The sequence below is a fragment of the Ambystoma mexicanum genome, chromosome 12 (genome assembly GCF_040938575.1).
Source record: "Ambystoma mexicanum isolate Mex_15411 chromosome 12, UKY_AmexF1_1, whole genome shotgun sequence".
Lineage (NCBI taxonomy): Eukaryota > Metazoa > Chordata > Amphibia > Caudata > Ambystomatidae > Ambystoma > Ambystoma mexicanum.
Window position 1 is genome coordinate 92,107,077 of NC_090936.1, and position 20,097 is coordinate 92,127,173.

The following is a 20,097-nucleotide window of genomic DNA, read 5'->3' on the forward strand; positions in this document are numbered from 1 at the left end:
ACGCATGGCCAGAACGAAGCTGGAGGCCCACTACGCGGAACAGACCGCACAATTAATGGCCAAGGCCAAACAATTCTACTACGCAAAGAATAATAAGGCAAACAAATTCTTGGTAGCAAAACTGGCCAAAATAAAACAAACTAACACCATCTCCGGCCTGCACGACCCCCAGGGAGCTGTCCAATATTCAGAATCTAATAAACAGCAACTGTCGGTAGCCCACTTAACGCAGGTCATGACGGCTACTACACGAGACCGGCTCAAACAGAAGGAATACCTGCAGAGCGCAGCACTGCATCAACTCTCCACCTCGGCAAGGGAATCTCTGGAGGCACTGATCACAGAAGAAGAGGTTGAGGAAGCCATCAAATCGCTCAAGACATGGGCCCCTGGCCCAGATGGATTCTCGACAAGGTACTACAAATTATTTAAGCACCAGCTAACCCCCCCCCCTTAATAACTCTCTTCAACTCCTTCAGAGACTCTGGCTCGGTAACCCCCTCGATGCAGGAATCAACCACTGTTCTTCTACCCAAGCCAGGGAAAGACCCAAGAGACCTAGCCTGCTACAGACCAATAGCACTATTGAATATAGATGCAAACATATATTCCAAAGTTCTTGTGAATCGTCTGGGTCGCATCCTACCGGAGATAATCCAGCCAGACCAAGCAGGCTTCATCCTAAATCGGTCGGCAGGGGACAATATCCGGAGAACTCTGAACTTGGTGGACATCGCCACCCGAAAATTCCCAAAAATAGTATTGATGGCACTAGATGCCACCAAGGCATTTGACAAGGTGGACTGGCCATTCATGAAATGCACCCTGGGGGCCTTTGGCTTTGGACCAGCTTTTCAGACAATGATCCTGGCCAACTACAAAGGACCCAAAAAATTTCTGAGGACCAACGGATCCATCTTGGCCCCGATCTTGCTGTCCTGTGCTACGAGGCAGGGCTGCCCATTATCACCTCTGCTTTTTGCACTTACCATGGAGCCCTTTGCCCAGAAAATAAGACAAAACACCCAGATCACAGGCCTGCAGGACGGCCCCTCCCAACACAAAATCGCCTTATATGCTGACAATGTCCTGTTAACGATCTCAGAACCCCGCTCCTCCCTGAAGCATGCCCTGGCAGAAATAAGCAGCTACGGTGAGGTATCCGGCTTTTCAGTTAACTTCGCTAAATCAACAGCCTTGAGCATTGGTCTGGCCCCGGAGGAGCGGGAGACACTTACCAAGATGAGCCCGATCAAGTGGGAAAACAGAGCCATCCCCTACTTGGGGGTCTACATCCCGGCGGACCCAAAAGAAACGTACCAGACCAACTTTCCCCGGCTATTTAAAGAACTGGAGGGAGACCTGAGACGTTGGACGACCCAGGAGATCTCCTTAATGGGGCAAATAACAGCCTGCAAAATGAACCTTCTCCCGAGGTTTCTCTATGCCTGCTCCTCCCTCCCAGTGGCAATCCCCGCACCAGCCCTTTGAGACCTGCAGAAGAAAATGGTGAAGTTCATATGGAGGGGTAAAAAACCTAGAATTCCTTACAAACCTCTACTGGGGGCCTCCAAAATGGGAGGGCTCGGAGTCCCGGACTTACAGGCCTACAGAGAGGCGGCCCAATTGTCACACGTTCACGCATTGCAAACACTCACAAACCGCCCCAGATGGGTAGAGCTGGAACAGTCACGGCTGCCCCTACCCCTGCGATTCCTGCCACACATCCCGGCCCCACTCAGGACACATTGGGGAGACCTCCTGCGGGCAACCAAACACACCCTGAGTGTCTGGGACTGGGCACTAAAACGGAAGAGCGTCCCAAGAGGCCTGAACCCGCAATCGCCGATTTTCCACAACCCAGCTTTCTCACCCGGATCAAACCCACGCAATTTTCAACGCTGGATAAAGGGAGGCCTTGAGACCCTGGAGCAGATGTAAGAGGGGAATGCGCCATGCACGTTCGAACGATGCAAGGAGAAGTTCCAACTTCAGGAAAAGGACAGATTTACCTACATACAGCTGCGCCACTGGTGCTCACAGCCCCAAATCCTACAAGCAGCAACGCGCGCCCCGACTTCACTGGAACTATCTCTCAAGGACCCCCATCTCGAGGCAGGATATCTACCTTTTACAGACGCTTTTTGGGCGATTTCCTGGCTGAGAGAACCCGCTGCATGGCCGAGTGGGAGGCCGACCTGGGGCACCCGATACAAGACCAAACATGGGTAGACATTTGGACCCGAGCACACTCCTCGTCCTCCTGTGTCACCAATAGGGATAGGGAATATGAATATAAGATCATGCTGAGGTGGTACTACCCCCCTCTTAGGCTCCATCACATGAATCCCAGGGTGGACCCCTCCTGCTGGAGAGGATGTGGCCACCTAGGCTCCTTTTTCCACATGTGGTGGGCGTGCCCGAAAATCCAGCGATTTTGGAGAAAATGCCTGGGGACAATTACACAGATCATGGGGGCAACGATTCCACTGGAGCCAGGCCCCGTTCTGCTGGGGGTCCCAGTCCCGGCGACCAACCCACACTTCGGGAATAGAGCGAAACTGTTGACCCAATGCCTTTTAACCTGGAGATTGGTGCTGGCCCGCCACTGAAAGTCCCCGGACGGCCCCTGCTTAGCTCATTGGTGGACAAAACTATGGGACATACTGATAGCGGAAAAGGTGACGGCGGCAAAGGCCGGGGTCCTTCACCGGTTCCAGAACATTTGGGGCCCGGTACTGGAATATGACCAGCTATTTCCCGCCCTGACGTATAAGCCTATCAATGCCCGATGGTCCCTGGGAGCACGGGAGGAACCCAAAGGGGACACATAAACTGTGGGGCCGCAGAGTGGAGGGGACGGAGAGTGGAGGCCTGGCAGGGGAGTGGAGGGAGGGGGGACAGGCCCGAGGGGAGGGGGCTAGGGGTTAACACGTCTTTGCTACTATTTATGATGTTTGCTTGTCAACCTGTCTTGATTTAAAATAAAATTTTCAAAAAAAAAAAAAGTATAACAATATAGTGAGAGCAAGACTAAGAGCATAATAGTCCAGAAGGGATGTATTCATCCTACTGATGTAAATAGCACGTGATATAAAAGTATAACAATGTAAACAGCATGTGATATAAAAGTATAACAATGTAGTGAGAGCAAGACTAAGAGCATAATATAGTCCAACAATGTAGTGAGAGCAAGGCTAAGAGCATAATAGTCCAGAAGTGATGTATTCATCCTACTGATGTAAATAGCATGTGATATAAAAGTATAACAACGTCGTGAGAGCAAGACTAAGAGCATAATAGTCCAGACGTGATGTATTATTCCTACTGATGTAAATAGCATGTGATATAAAAGTATAACAATATAGTGAGAGCAAGACTAAGAGCATAATAGTCCAGAAGGGATGTATTCATCCTACTGATGTAAATAGCACGTGATATAAAAGTATAACAATGTAGTGAGAGCAAGGCTAAGAGTATAATATAGTTCAAAAGGGATGTATTCATCCTACCGATGTAAACAGCATGTGATATACTAATATAATAATGTACTGAGAGCATAATAGTCTAGAGGTTCTATATTTAACCAACAGATGTAAATAGCATGTGATATAACATTATACTAGTACACTGGGCGCTGGACTAAGAGCCTAATAGTCTAGAGACTATATACTTAAACTGATGTAAATATCATGTGACATAACACAATTATATACTGAGAGCATATTAATCCAGAAGTTATATAGACACCTAATGCATGCCAGATCTTATTGTAGGGCAGTTTTCTACAGTAAGAGCAAAACATATTCTACCAGGAATCGAAAAGTGAATTGTTCCATATTATAGTATATAATGGAGGATGTCTGTGTAGTAAGAAGTGTGCAAGTTGTAGTCTGGCAAAGCCCAAGGTTCCAATTGCGCAAGGTCTACCATGATCAGATTGACGATCTTCAGTCAAAAGGCCAAACAATCTAAGTTCTTGTGACACATGAAAGACATTTCCAAAAAGGTTACCTACACAATTTGAAATGCTGTACCATTAAAATTATAACAAGGGCACATAGCAACAATATTATTTTCATCTGCCGGCTCCTGATAGCATAAAGAACAAGAGGAGTCCCCCCAAACATCCCATCAAAATAATCTCTTTGGCATTTAATAGAGATGAAATAGTGTACAATGATGCTGACATTTATAATTTGTAGCCATAATGTCAACATGCACATACCCAAGAGATTTCTGGATCAGTTCTGTACTGATCACCTTCCCAAAGTAACTTAATCACCCACCTCTCCTGCATTCTGCCCTCAGCACTACTCTCTGTATTTGGTAAATATCTAAGTACTGGCCTCAGACACTCAATGTTAAATATATTGTTACGTTATGTATGCTCCCATCTTTACCTCTTCACCACCCGCTATACGTCATCCAATAATGCTCTTACGTATGTAAAGACAACTTGCACCTATGATTCCCTTTGCTCTCTGTTATTGGCTACTTTGGAAGTCATTTCTGTTCGAAATGACACTAGCGGAAGTACGCCCAGCACCCTTCCTCCCATACTTGTACCCACACCCCCAGCCCCTGACCACCGCCTCACGGAGCCTCAACATGACCTTGCAAAACACTACCACTGCCCTCTGGCAACAGCCACCTCAACCTTTAGAGGTCATTGCCCATATGACATCTAACAGCGCACCCCCTGATATCCTCGCAGCCATCCGGAGCCACATTCATCACCACACAAGAGCTCCTCATACCCCGGTAGACCCCCCGCCCCCAATGTATTTCCTTCCCAGTGGCGTCAGATGGCTTGGCCCTAGGTGGACTGACACTCATGTTCATGCCACATTTCCTAACCACTATGCCCCCTATGCAAGCTTTACCGGATGACAAACACACCATTGCAACCACTTGTTCCCTTGCCTCAGTGAACTGTTGGCCTGTGCTTCTGGGAATTAATGCCAAAGTTCCCACTCCTTTGCTGAGATAATCTACCTCTTATCTTATTATCAACACATGCCTCAACAGAATAACAGACACCCATACTGACCATGCCACGCACAGGCAAAAACCACCATGCTCATCTCTCTAGTCATACTTATCCCCCTGCCACCACTCACCTAGCCTACCCATGGGACCTTCAGACCCGTAACTCCTTCCTCTGTTATTGCACCACAATTTAATGGAACCTTCCTGATTTCACACCACCACACATCATGCAAAATGCCTCCAACCTCACTCCATCCAACGCCTATCCACCCACCTTTACACTCTCTTGCATCCTGATCAATGCTAGGTCCATTGTCGCCCATGCCGTAGACATCTATGACCTCATCACAGCCAACAACACTGACACCATTGCCATCACTGAAACCTGGCTCACTCCTACATCTGGCCCAGCCTTATCCATCGCAGTACCTTCCGGATATACTATTATCCGAGAAGATAGACCCACAGGCAAAGGAGGAGGAGTCGCCTACCACTTTGCGAAATCATCTCAGCCAAACTAGGCTGTTCACCTAATTCCACCATCGCCCTGCACCTCGTCTACCGGGCACCAGGCCATCTTGCCTCATTTGAAGAAGTCCTTACCCTACTCCTCTCGACCAACTTAAAACCATCCACCCAGCTGACCATCCTAGGTAACTTCAAGATAGGTTACAAAGACCCCATGGACTCTGAAACGGCATTCCTTGCCAAAACCATGACTGCCTTCGGATGTACCCAACGTGCACAAGAACCTTCCCACATAGATGGCCGAACACTTGATTGGATTCTCGACCATAATTGTAACATCTCCATCCTCTTTAACACACCCTTCCCCTGGACTGACAACCACTGCATTAGCTTCTCTATCCCCATCCCACCCAGCCACCCGGAAAGGCCCAGGTCACTGCCCCCTACGATGGCTTGCAGCTCCCGCAATCTTACAAAAGAGCACCTACTTCCATTGCTGTCCCCCCCATATACCCATATACCTCGACACCAACGCACTTGTGGCTCACTACAACACTATGCTTACCAAAGGTGTAGAGACTCTCGCCCCACTCAAGCCACAGAAACCCAGGAACCCTAAGCACAGGAACTCCTGGTTCACAGCCAAAATGTAATCTTTATGTGGAAAAAAACGAGCCGCGGAAGCCGCCCACCTTCTGATCCCCCTTATCACTGACATTGTAAAATCGTCCTTTAATTCCTGCACCATCCCGACCTGTCTCAAAGAGTCATGGACCACCCCCTCCTCAAGAAACCTTCCTTGGACCCCACTATCCTCGCCAGTGATAGACCCATCACCCCAGTGCCTTTCTGTTTGAAAATCATCTATAAAGTAGCTTACACCCTAATCCAAGCTTTCTTGGAAACCCACCGTATCCTCAGCCCTCGCCTGTCCGGCTTCCGCCGCGCGCCATCGGACTGAAACAGCACTCCTTGACTTGAAGAATCCGCTTGAAGAGGCCAATGATGCAGGGAAACGTTCTCTCCTTCTCCTGCTGGACCTATCAGCGGCTTTCGACTTAGTTAACCACCAAATCCTCTGTAGCCACCACACTAAGGTTGCAGGCTTCTCCCCTGATGCAGCCAACTGGATTGCTTCCTTCCTGGCCAACAGATCTTCCAGAGACTTCTCTGACGAAGCATCAGCCACACCCACTCCCATATCTTGTGGTGTGCCCCAAGGCTCATGTGTCTCGCCCACCTTGTATAATATTTACACCAAACCACTATTTGACTTCCTTGATGCTCTGGGTATAACTTTCAATAACTATGCTGACGATACCCAGATACTCATCCCCCTTAGGACGACCTCATTACCAATCTGCGCTTGAATCCTGTCTCTGCAAGGTCCACTGCAATATCTATACTATGGATTGAGGCTTTCTCGCTCTCACGTACAATTGTCATGACCTCCTTTCACTGCTGTTCGGGCATATGATCTAAGATGGAAGCCAGCTGGTGCCACATTTCACGGTCATAGCGGGCCACTTTAACTGTTTTTGCCCCGATGGTTAATACTTTCCTGATGAAAGCATCGATCTTTCTGCCTTCGTTCTCTGCGGGTGTAGCGCATTTGTGCTGTGAACACGCCTTTCAACTTCCCATGGACTCTGGAGAGGAGAGGGTTGAGAGGTTAGACATTTCGAGGTTGTGTCCGGTGCCTTGAATTTCTTGTCTAATCTTCCTTTTACTGCAGGTGAAAGGGTGTTTCAGGGTTTGCAATCCCTCTTGCCACACATGCTCTAGAATGGGTATTGCAAATACAGCTTTTCGGCGCTTACCCATATGATCAAAAAGAAAACAGTCTTTCTTTTCCTCTGCTAAAGTCAGCCCAAATTCTTGGCATGCTTTTGAGACCATGGCGTGGAAAGCACCAATGTCATCTGGTGGAGAAGACTGTGCTGGACTACCTTGTGTTTCCTGGTCTGCGTCATCTGTCTCCTAAGTATCATCTTGGTGAGGAGAATTGGAAGTGGTGGAAGAGCTCATGTCCCTTGGATCTGTGTCCTGGTCTGTATCCACATGCTCCCCTAGCTCGCCTATTAGCGGGCTACTCATCGTGGAGGAGGAGGTCTGGGTGGAGATTGAGACCTGTGTGTTGAACGTGAGTGTGTGGCGTGGCCTTGGGGCGAGTGCCCCGATCTCTTCCTTGTACTGCTTGCTTGCTAACTTGGCGGTACCTGGTCTCCCCTGTATTGAGGGATTCCCTGAGGCTGAGGCGGTGGAAGCATAGCACTGAGTTGTCCCAATAGACTTTGTAGAGTTGAATGTATTTGCAGGGATAGCAGAGACTGTGGGTTTATAAGAGGGCACGTTGGCATCATCCCTCCTGTTCATGAGGGTGTAGAGGGAAAACCAAGGGGTACACATTGCAGCCTTACCTGTTTTCTTCCCCTCTTTATTGGGGCTGAGTGGAAAATCTGTCTTGTGCATGAGATTGGATCACAGTGCATTCCTCGGAATCTAAATCTGTGACTCCTGGGCACTTTTCCCTAGTAGGCTCAAAGTCAGCTATCTTATATTGTAGTATTTCATCAGGCATGATTTCAGTATATTTTTTGAGTGAAACACCTAGAAGGAGTTACCTGGGCTCTGCTGGTCCCTCCGTTGGCGTTCTTAGTATCCCTTTAGTACAGGATAGTATGCTTTCCTCCTATAGCTGTAGGATAAGTTGTTCAGGATTTTCTGTGGCTTGAGCCGTGGTAGAACTTGTTTTCAGAGGTGTGCGTACTGTTGTTTCACTCCCTGGAGATTTTCATTTTTTCGTCATTGGCGAGTGAACCGTCGACGAGTTATGTCTTGATTTTGTTGTTGAAGGATGTACCTTCACCGACTCTTGTTTGGAAGAAGATCTATGCTCCTCTCTGGAAGTACGAGACTCTGACGACGAATGGTGTTTCTTCTTCGTTGACGAAAGTGGAGTCTTCGCGGACGATTTGATCTTATGCTTGTCTTTCGTCAGCGAGGATGTTCTCGATGAATGGGAGCTCGACATTGACGGGCGCGAGCCCTTGTTCGTATACTTTGACGACGATGGTATCTGTTTGGTTGTCGTCGCTTTCGTCAATGGGTTTTTCGAATATTTACCCACGGACTGCGAGCCTTCATGGCTAACCAGTTTCATTGTGGACGGAGACCAGGATTGTGTGACAGTCTTGTTGTGGTTCATCGACGATTTTGTCTCACCTGTTTTTTAGTAAGTTGTTCTTCCAACCTGGATCTGTGGCTTGATGGTTATCGGTTTTCAGAGGGAGTGGTAGCTCTCCAACTCCTTAATGAGCCAGTCTCAGACCCCGGGTACGCCCTTTCATTTAGCCAGCGAATCAGTCAACGCTTCAAGTCCTTGAGGGTTTTCTGAGAGAAACCCTAACAGATTTCACATTCTTCTCAGGAATGGTTAGGGTATAGGTAGTATATGCAGTCTACATGCCTGTCAACTTCATAAACGTTTTTTAGGCTACACGTCCCACAGGGTCTGAATAAGGTTGGAGTCAATGGCCTCCATGTTCGTTGCCGACACCACCGAAGAGTCGTTGGTTGCTCCGGATTGACTGTATTGTAGAAATATATATTTTTTGAGTATGAAAAAGATTTCTCAGTGACGAGAAGAAATTGGGGAATCTCGCCAGCTAAGAAGACGGTTGAAATCTGTGGGGAAGCTGCTGGGGCGGGGCTACATACTTGATGTCCTACTGGTAGGGACCAAAAGCACCCACAACATGTTGATGGGACACTGAAGGTGTGAAAGTTTTTTCAATAGAAAAAGTACTAAATTAAAGTAATTAGGGATTCCCAGCCTGACGTCGGGGAATATTCACAGCATGTGAATCTATGATAGATCCAATGCTGGAGAAGGAATGTAACTGTGTCCATCAGAGAGAGTGGGAAGTGGCAGGAGAGGGATTTGAATGAGCCAATGTTGTCGACGTTGAGTCTGGTGCAGAGCCACAAGGTCTTGTAGATGACTGTGAAGCCTCTGCCTGTCTTGTTCGTCTGGTCCCTGTGTTGGATGCTGTAGCCGTCGGGGACCAGGGTAGGATGTGGGCGGAGTTGGGTGTCAGCCAGTTCTCAGTGATGAAGATGGCCTCAAGGTTATGTGTAGTGATGAGGTTGTGGATATCTGCATCATGGGTGATAACTGACCAAACGTTGAGTAAACGTTGGCAAGCATCAACTTCCGTTTTGTGGATGGTAAGGGGGTGCGGATGGCTTCAGGCTTATGTGGATGAGGTTGCTGCATTGCGGTGTGCATGCCTTAGAGGAGGGACGATGTGGTTGGCGTTGCCTGGTGATTGCGGGGATGGTCTGTGGGGACGGAGGGAGAAAACACATGTTGGCACGTGCTTATCTGAGTAGGGGTTCTCCTGAGTCTACCCAGTTCGAACAGGACTAAACAGGAATTGCCCTTTTCTTCGTCTTAAGATGCCCTTGATCTAAGAGTTAAGAGCAGAAAGGAAGGGGCAGGGCTAAGAAGAGGGTGGGGCCTACGGCCACGTGACCTAGATCCACTTGCACCTGCTCAGCAACTGCAGACGAAGAATAGATTTACAGTTAAATTCCACACTTTAAATAGCCTTCTTGGCCACTTTTTATGAATGGGTGCACCCCAGAAGCTAGGTATATGCATATTCCCATAAGGAAAACTAACCGCTTTAGTACAGAAGCAGGGGTCTGCAACCTTTGACCCGCCAGATGTTTTAGACTATAACTCCTATAAGCCCTACGCATCATAGACAAGGGTGAGGGTTCAATGGATTTACAGTCCAAAAGATCAGGAGTGCCACAGGTGACCTCTAAGAGTCCAAGCAAATAATCATACTAAGGTCTTCTTGTATATGCAGTGTAAGTTTAAAGTGAGTTTGTCCACATTGTCAACCAAAGAAACATCTCTCAGCGACATTCAACAATCTCAGCAATATTTCATCCTCACACTGGTTATTCAGTGAGAGGGGCTTAACTTGAAAACTAAGCATTTAGTAGGCAAACATCAACCCCTTCATTTCTGGCAACCCAACCAGCTTTGACATTTGATTAGTAATAATTCCCTTTTTATACATTTGTAAAAACATTGTCCTACCATCACACTAGGCAGCCCCCCGCCATCTGTGGGCTAATACTTACCTATGCTTTCACTGAACATCAGAGCTGTGTCCATGGAGAGACAGTCGATATCTACTTGCCCCCCTTGAATCCTATACCAATTAGCTTGCAGATCTGCAGAGCCATCAAACTTATGCTGGAAGCTTGATCTGGAGCTGTCGTTCATCCCAATGAGAACATCATCTAAGGCCCACTGTGCCGAAAGCTTTCCTGTATGTGTAAAGAAGCAAAGAAATAAGCAGGTGCGGGGCATTCACCCACAGTAAGCTATGGTGCTTGCTTGCATACAGCACAAGATTTTACTGACATCACATCATACAGAGAATCGGGCAGACAGGAACGCCCCTGAGGCTTCACCCAATTCCCTGCACTCTTTCTGTACCCTGCAAATGTGCACCCATGGCCATATCATTGGCAGCCAAGTCGGCGTCCCCTGATGCAGGTAAGCTAGTGCTAGGAGATGGCACCAAAAGTATAGTGTCATGGTCTGATAAAAACAGTACATGAGGTGCTCTGTGCAAAGGAAGTGTGTGCTGGCCCAGCAACCTTTATTTTCTTTAGCTTTGTGGATAAATGTTTGTCCCCCTTCACCACCAAGCAACCTGCTGTGCATCCACTCACATCATTCAGGTAAACCAGGTGTTTGAGGGAATGCCCCCCATTGGGCAAGATGTCGCCTTACACGTAATGAATGACTCCAATACACTACTGCCAGTCCAGTGTGAGAGATAAACTACAAAGTGTATATTATTGTTATAAACCAATCAGGATCAAACTACTTTGGTCCGGTTTCTCTCTTTCACTACCAATCCTTCATGGACTATGGGGGTAGCTGCTTCTCCTCCAAACGGACCCAATGCTGCCTCTAGATGTACCCAATATTGAGACTCAGTCCTCTAGTCGAGAAACATACCCCATAGCACCAGTGACAGGGTCACGGAAAGCACAAGAATGGCTAGAAGGAGAGGCGTCGCTAGAGGGGGCTGGGGTGGGGGCTATAGCCACATGTCTTTTGGTTGTAGTCCCAACAGTCCTGACATTAGCGTATCCCCAGATCTTTTCCAGTACTAGCAACACCCCTGGCTACAACACTTAGCACAGATATCGAGCCTGTACCAGACTCCCTGAAGGGAACACCTCAACCCAACGCTTTGCCCTATATTGCCACAGAACATACCCCAGACAAATCTATGTGACCATTGCGCTGCCCGTTATTCCACCGACGAAAATGTCGAGGACCATTACAGCGCGGTGCAGTGATCAGATAGTTCACTGTGGCCTGCATCCCTCTACCCCATTCCCCCTCTGGCCACTTACCTTAACGGCGGCACACACAGAAGTGTGCTGCCAACTTCCCTCGATCCCTGTAGCGTCAGTTCCCACCCTCTTACATGGGTCAGCGCTGACGCTGCAGGGTCCCTTTCTTTTTCCTTTAAACTTTCTTGTCCCTCGCTCTCCATTTAACGGAAGCAGCAGGGGACATCCCTGCAAACCCCATTACCACAACTAAGAGGAGCGAGGGACACCCCCGCTTCCCTTAGTCGCAGTAATAGGGGTCGGCATTTTATTATCGTACAAAGGCACAGGAATTGTACCAGGCGACATAGTGTAATTGCAGTAATGGTACGATTCCCCCCAGACCGCACTTGGCCCAGTATTATCAGCAAGGTACTCATCACTACGGCTCTCTTTTCCCCAGAAGGGCAGTTCAACTGAGGAACCTTCTCTTTTGGCGCGGTTGAAAGGATGTCCAAGGGCATGCATGGCTTTGGTAATGAATGCACCTGACAATGGGCCAGATCAAAGTAGAAGAGCAAAGTCGGGGGTTCCAGGTTCAAAAGGGGATCCTGGTGGATGGCCAACTCTTGCCCCACTCCCATAGCAATGGAGATACTGTGCGCTTGTTTCAGTTTTATGCAACTCTGTCTAGCTCTCTCCTCGCAATCAGCACTGCCGACAGGCAGCTATCCACCATCTCAACTGGTAGTCTTGGTTGTTGTGGTGCCCTTGATTCCATTATGCAGCAGCAGGATTGCTGCGAAGTATGTAACGCAAGGAATTTCCTGGATGTTCCACGGCAACGACCATTTAAAAAGTGGGGTGCAAGTTATACATGGAAGCAAGTGACGCACCCTGAGACTGGTTCTGGGGAATGGATACCTCTTTCAAAACCCCAATCGCTGAACAATTTATCTCAAAAATATGTCACAAAGTGTTTAAATCAAATATGGAACCAAGAAAAGGACAACTCTTCCACACATGCAACAGACAGGCCTTCTAGACACCACAGTGCCAATAACATGCCACAAAGCCGTACACAAACAACAATTTTCCTGATACAACACACATTCTACTCAGTCAGATGAATCATCAGTTTTCCAACGACATGGAGGGTTGCACCGGCTTACCGTGCTGCGGCTGCCACCACCGGAAGGATGTTGCAGGGGTCTTGGCCTCGCGAGGCAGTTCTATTGAAACTATCTGTGGAACGGAGAAAGACATGAAGTCCAGTTCTCTCAGCAAGATCCAGCTGATTCCGTTATCATTGGTGTATTGAACGATGACCCCTGGGCAATAAAAGAAACACATTTGGGTATAAATTAACACACTGCAACAAGGAACAACAGAAAGCATCTAGAAGAACAAGAATTGTTGTGCGATGTGATGATCTAGAATAGCATTTGCTTGAAATTTATGATACTTCTTTTGGCTCTACGCGGTAAATTACTCTGTGGCTTTTTTCTTTTAACGGGGTCCTCCCTCATAATCCCCTTCTCCCTACCAACCACCACCACTCTATACCATTTACCCCTCCACACATATATATCTATTTTACCCCACAAAGTGATATACCATAAAGTAACTTATCATGTTTTAATTCTTGCTGATGAAATGACGATATACACTTTTGTCGCTTGTTGAAATATTTCGAAAGATACTAGACTCAACGTAAATTGGTTGGCTCTATTTATTTATTTATTTATTTATTTATTACATTTATATAGCGCGCAGGCAGCCCAAGGGCATTGTGGCGCTGTTACTTGTAAGGGAACTTAGTTACAGGTACAGGTATAGGTTGTGCCTTGGGTTACAATGAGGCAGGATCTTGTGTCAAGCGATAAGGAGAATCATAGAAAAGGGTACATCATACATCATATATGTTAGTCATTAAAGTTTAAACATGAGAGGTTGGTTAGGTGAACAAGGTAGTTTTCATGGCTTTGCGGAAAGATAACAAGAAATAGATTTTTTTTTAAAGCAAAAAAACGAAACCTTGTAAAGATAATATCTATATCAGATGAACACATATTCTTGGTTGTTGGATTTCAAAACCACATGGAGGCCTCTTCTAGGGGGAGAAAAGTTACTTTTAAAAAAAGGAAACCATTTATGTATTTATTGTGAATTAATTTTAAGGCATCAGTTGTCGGGCAAGGCCTCTTCAGCGTAAAGACATATTCAGTGATCTTGAGGCACCAAATCGCCAGTGGTAGCAGAAATAACATCACATGCCCAATAACATCACAGGACGTGACATCAGATGAGCTTTAACCCCAACAGAACACAAGATGTGACATAATATGACCTTTGACCCCAACAAAATAAAAGCGAGAGCTGTAATGTATGAAAACTGCTACAATGAGTACAAGATTAAGAAAAAACTATAGTTCTAAGGTAGCCAAAAGGCTATTGTGCTTCCATCGTACAGCAGCTAAAGCCTCACATTATAAGTATAATAATCATTTGCAAGGTACTACCTCACATGTCGAGGTGTTGTCAACATATGTCAAGTACTTGCACAAATGTCCCAGTAATACAATGTTATGTCAGTTAGTACCACATATGCCTGGTATATTCATCATGTAAGGGTATACAGGTATAAATGCAATATGTATGATTACATCTTGCATGATCAGATGCTGTCATCATATGCCATGTGTAGCCTACAATGCCCCAGTAAAGCCATCTCATAACCCTTAATGCCTTATATACCTGGTGTGCTCCATGTGCTACCTTCATATGCCAAGTGTGACCTTATATACCCCATCAATGCCATATTTAGCCAGTTAATGCCTTGAATATCTGGTACATTCCTCTTGTATAAAGTATAGCCTCACATGTCCAGTATCTGCCATCATATGCTAAGTGCAGACTCAAAGGCAATGTTGTAATTGTGGCCCCTGCCACAACCAATGACAACAGTGTAAATGAACGCCTGACAAATGCCTTGCCGTGCCTCAACAGGCCCTGCCCTTGAAGGGCAATTGTGCCAGTAGGCCACTGAGTATAGAACCTGTGCAGGTTATGGGGAGATTTGAGACATCTCTCAGCTTGCTAACCAACATAACAAGGAAGGTGAAATGGGTTACTGCGGTCCTCAAATTTCAAGCAACCCTTCCTCTAAACATAAAGGTCTTGCCTCCAATAAGCCTTAGCAGTTAGCTCATGGTAGTACCCGAGTTTCCACACACACCCTCTCCCTAATCTGCCAACTCGCAGAGGATTGTTTTGCCAACACAGGGTACAATGTATCTATTTGAGAGAGAGAGAGACAGAGAGATAGAGAGAGAGAGAGAGAGAGAGAGAGAGAGGGGTAGTATTGGAAGCTAGAGAAATGGCACCTGTCTACAAATGGCCAGGGAAAGGAGTGCAGGGTTGCAGGTTGTTTTGCCTTGCAAGGCCTACTCTGACCTTATCAGACTAACCACCTTACATTTCACACAAACACACACCTCACAGACGGCAACCACAGCTAAGCCATTAGCATATAAACACTAACTGAGCCACGACTAACCTCTCCTCTTTAGCCCTGTTGTACTCCATCACACCAGACCCAAAGTGCTGAAGTCTATCAGATCTTGGGCTGAGGAGGAGGTGAGTTTCCCGGCAGCTCCTGAGACCTGTGTGCGGTGCAGTAGAGACTGGCACCGCCGCCAAAGCAGTTTCTACAAGCAGGAGCTCAACGACAGGGTCTGGGGGGTGCCCGAGTGCCACACCAGCCTCACTCTGGTGGGCTCCACCTGTGCCTATGTCTGTATCTGTGAAAGCAGGGAAGTGACTTGATGGGTATGGCACAAAGCCTTCCATGTCTCTGAGTATAGGGTGCCCAGGGATGGGAGAAGGATACAGTAGCTTGAAGCCGAAAGACCACTCTTGCTTCAGCAGTCCTGCCTAATCAAGGTCAGAGATGCGCTCAATATCTATTGCATGTGACTGCATATTATTCGCTATGCACGTAAGCTGCATGTAGCACTGCGGCAAATAGCACACAGCTGAGTCCCATGGAAAAGGTGGTCCAGCGTTCTACCGTATGCATGAAAAGTATAGCAGAGCCCTCAAGTATACACAGTTGCCCTAGAGGTTAATACACCAGTCATTCTCAGTACTTTCCTCTTTTAGTGGTGCACCCAAACAAATTTGGTCCAGCTGTCACAGAGCCTGTATCCTTTTTTTCAATTGGATTTTATTCAGATATTGCATGCATTTCCATAAAATACATAATAATCATAAAATATATAATCAATAAAACAGTAAAATATCACATTAAAATTAAAACTAGCCACGCATCCAGAGATCCGTAGCTCATGAGTTAACAAAGACAACTCCTTTATACTATTATTTGGGTAACAAAGATTTCACATATTTACGCTGATAAAGCAATGCTGAATCTTAAAGCTTGTGACAGACACCGCCTGGGAGGGCGTCTGACTGTTGAAAGGCTCCCCTGTAGTCTGTATGCCCTGATTTTTTAATATTGGAAAGATCTGTCTTTTGCTGAAGCAGGCATAAAAAGGACCCAGCAACACAAAGTGTAGCTTGGTCTCTAGAACTGGGGGGTTGGGGAGGGCAATCGGACAATTACCACTGTTACCCACTTGCCACTGACATGTGGGTGTGGTCAACAATAAAAGATTAAGCCCACATTTCATGTACAATTAACATTTGTGCAGTTGGTTAATCCAATTCAAATAGTTCTAAAAATAAACAATGATCTGTCATTAGCAAATAATCCACCATGATGTTGCTGGATGGCACTGTTGACAAAAAGTACCCTATCTCACCATTCTTCACCGGCCACACATGATGGCACTTACATGGTTCTGTGTAGGATGGGCATTAACATGGCAAAATGACTCATGGCCAAGTTGAAAAAGCATTCCCATTACATGCTTCATCCAGTCCCAGAGACAGGGGAGCAAGTTTGTGCCTAGTCTCTAGGGCAGGAGAGATGGATCTGTTTTGAAATCTAACAGCAAATGATGCTAAAGCGCCTACTCTTTGCGCAAAGGGCATTCCTTCTACATGCAACTAACAGGTACCAATCCATTTAATCTTAATTCCCAGATAACCAAAAAAGAAACCTGTCAAATGGGTTGATTATTAAATTGAAGTCTCTCTCATCTTCAATACAGTCTTTACCTCGCCACACTTCAGCTTTGAATGCTTCCACACCAGACATTTCTGCTTTCCCTACAGTGCCTAAATTACAATTTCTGTTGCATATAGTGAATAGCTCCTCTCCCGTTTAATCAGACCACAGTCCGCTGAAGGGCCATGCTTCCTACTGCGCTTCAACACGATTAAATATGGTAGGAGCCACTATACAAATATAAGATAACAGATAACAGAACATATGCCAGATAGTACCTCATATGTCTGGTATAGTCACTATATGCAAGATAAAGCCTCACATGGCCAGGTGATGTTAGGATATGCCACAACCAGCCTCAAAGGCCCCATCTTGGCATTGTTTGCTAGTTAATTCCTCAGATACCTGGTCTAGTCATTAGAAGTAAAGTTTAGCCTCACATATCAGGGTGCTGCTTGCATAAGCCACGCGCAGCCTCCAAGGCCCCAGCCTATCATTGTTTGTTAATTAATGTCTCAGATACCTGGTCTAGTCACTATAAGTAAAGTACAGCCTCACATGTCCAGGTGCTGGTATGATATGCCACACGCAGCCTCCAATGTCCCAGCTTGTCATTGTTTGCTAGTTAATTTGTCAGATGCCTGGTCTTGTCATTAGAAGTAAAGTACAGCTTCACATGGCCAGGTGCTGCACTGATATGCAACGCACAACCTCCAATGCCCCAGCTTGTCATTGTTTGCTAGGTAACGTCTTAGATACCTGGTTTAGTCAGTATAAGTAAACTACAGCTTCACATGTCGAGTAGCTGCCATCATATGCAAGTGCGGTCTCAAATGATGAAGTAATACCATCTTATTGCAAGACAAAGCCTCAGAGATCCTAGTACTGCACCCTACCTATATTACTCTTGCGTTTAGGGCTCATGCCCTTGCAGTATTGTAGGAGGGGAGTGGCTGGATGACTAGACCTTTTGACTGCTGCTGGGAGGGTGTAAAGGCCCATCCCCGTGTTAGCACGTGCAATACAAATAGACAGACACACCCCAACGGGTAATGAGACTAAGAGAACAGGCTGCGAGAGTTAGTATTTCTTTATAAAGAATTGGCATCCAGAAAACTCTGCTGCCCGAGAGCGCTCTGGCAAACAATACACTTACAATTGATTATAAGGGCAGAAAACGTCATAAATGATGTCAGACAGGAATGTCACATAGTTTGTATGTGTATTTATTTTATTTATAGAGTGCACCAGGCCCTACGGCATCCGGGCGCATATTTTAGTTACAACATGATAAGACAGACATGGTAGTACAGTTACAGTTTAAATTACAGTTTAGAATTACAATAACATTTATAAACATATATACATAATGCAGTTACGGGTGATCGGGAGGACATAGACTATGTAAAGAGGTGGCTAGCGCATGGGAGGTGGTTGGCAAGTAGGTGAAGGATCTTGGGCGGTTAGCCAAGCTTTAGCCATGTTTTTAAAACTGTGGAAGGACGGTTCAGATCTTAGCAAGTTAGGAAGGGAGTTCCAGAGTTTCGCTGCCATTACTGGGAAGCTGGCTCCGCCAGATCTTTGAAGGTTGAAGCGTGGTATAGAGAGGCAGTTAGTCTGAGCAGTTCTGCGAGGCCCGTTAGTGTTGTGGTGGGCAAATCTGTTGGCTAGGTAGAATGGTGCTTGGTTGGATAGGCATTTATGAGTGAGAGCAAGTGTTTTCAGTGTAATTCGTTGAGGGACGGAGAGCCAGCACAGGTTACGTCTGGTGTCTGAGATGTGTTGGTTCCTAGGGATGTTGAGAGCGGCTCTAATAGCATTGTTTTGGATGATTTGTAACTTGTTTAAGTTACATCTGTTGGTGCCCAAATAGAGGGCATTACAGTAGTCAATTTTTGACAGCACGAGAGTCCTGGCAAGTGTGACACAGTTGGCTGGTGAAAGGAAAGGGCGGCTGGCTGTAATAAGCTTGCAGATGTATGCCGCTGCAGAGGAAACTGCCTTTGTTTGTCTGGCCAAGGATAAAGTAGAGTCGAGGTAAATCCCTAACATTTTAGTGTCCTTAGAGGCCTTGATAGTGTTACCATCAATGATGAAGGAGTTGAACTCAGGGGCCAGTTTGGATAGTTTTTGAGGAGAGCCGAGAATGAGGAGCTCTGTCTTCTCGTCATTTAGACAATGTCTGTGTTGCGGCATCCAGGCTTGGATGACTAGGTAGATAGCATTTACAGAGAGAGAGTCGGCGACGTAGTCTCCTGAGATTGGGATGATTATCAGGGTGTCGTCAGCATAATTGGTATATGTGACACCCAGATAGTCCAAAATATCAAATAGAGGTTTTGTGAAAACGTTGTACAACGTGGGAGAGACACAAGAACCTTGTGGTACCCCGCAGGTCACGGGTGCCGGGGATGCTGCTGCTAGTGGGGAGAAGACACGCATTGATCTGTTGCCCAGGAATGAACTGATCCAGGCTGTGGCTTCATCAGAAAAATGGGCAGCTAGTTTAAGGTGCCGACACAGAATTTGATGATTGACGAGATCAAAAGCCGCAGAGAGATTGAGAAGAAGAAGTAGAGCAAGTTTACCCTTGTCTCTTAAATCTTGGATCTGTGTTTTGAGGTCGATAGTTCAACGTGGTTGGACACAAGCTTGTGTTGTATAGGCGCACATAGGGACTGCTCCTCCGTGGTTGGCTGTTGGGTTGGCGGGAGGGTGAGCGTCACGAGGTCCATCTGTCCGTGTCCAAGCGGGGGTGAGGGTCAGGTCACTGTGAGCAGGGTAGGCCGCTAACTTAGCTAACATATTACATTATAATAAAACATGCACTAAATAATAGTCATTACAACTCCTTTGAGCAAATCATTACAAACCTATAAATTGTATTCGTGTAATCACACCATTACTTATTGGGACTAATATGGGGTGCCAGGTTAAGGGTCTTGACCAGTATGATAACATCGATTGCGGGTGGGTCTGGACTTATCAAAGAGGCTGGGGGGAAAGTTGACGTTTGTTAGTTGCAGGAGGCATTATACTGTGACAGAGGTCTGATTTTAACTAAGGGCAAGCTGGGGTAGGCTTCATGGCAGGGTCACATATCTGGTACATCAAGAGAATACCTTGTA

General features: G+C 46.4%; 1 protein-coding gene across 2 annotated transcripts in view; it reads right to left on the minus strand.

Moving 5' to 3' along the window:
- RELN (reelin) overlaps positions 1-20,097 on the minus strand; it is a 2,335,047-nt gene that overhangs the window by 315,392 nt on the left and 1,999,558 nt on the right. For both annotated transcript variants that reach the window (XM_069628072.1, XM_069628071.1), the window contains exons 32-33: positions 13,008-13,166; positions 10,621-10,809 (exon numbers count right to left, since the gene is read on the minus strand). In XM_069628072.1, coding sequence (XP_069484173.1) covers positions 10,621-10,809; positions 13,008-13,166 — 348 coding nt within the window. The remainder of the gene's footprint in view (positions 1-10,620; positions 10,810-13,007; positions 13,167-20,097) is intronic.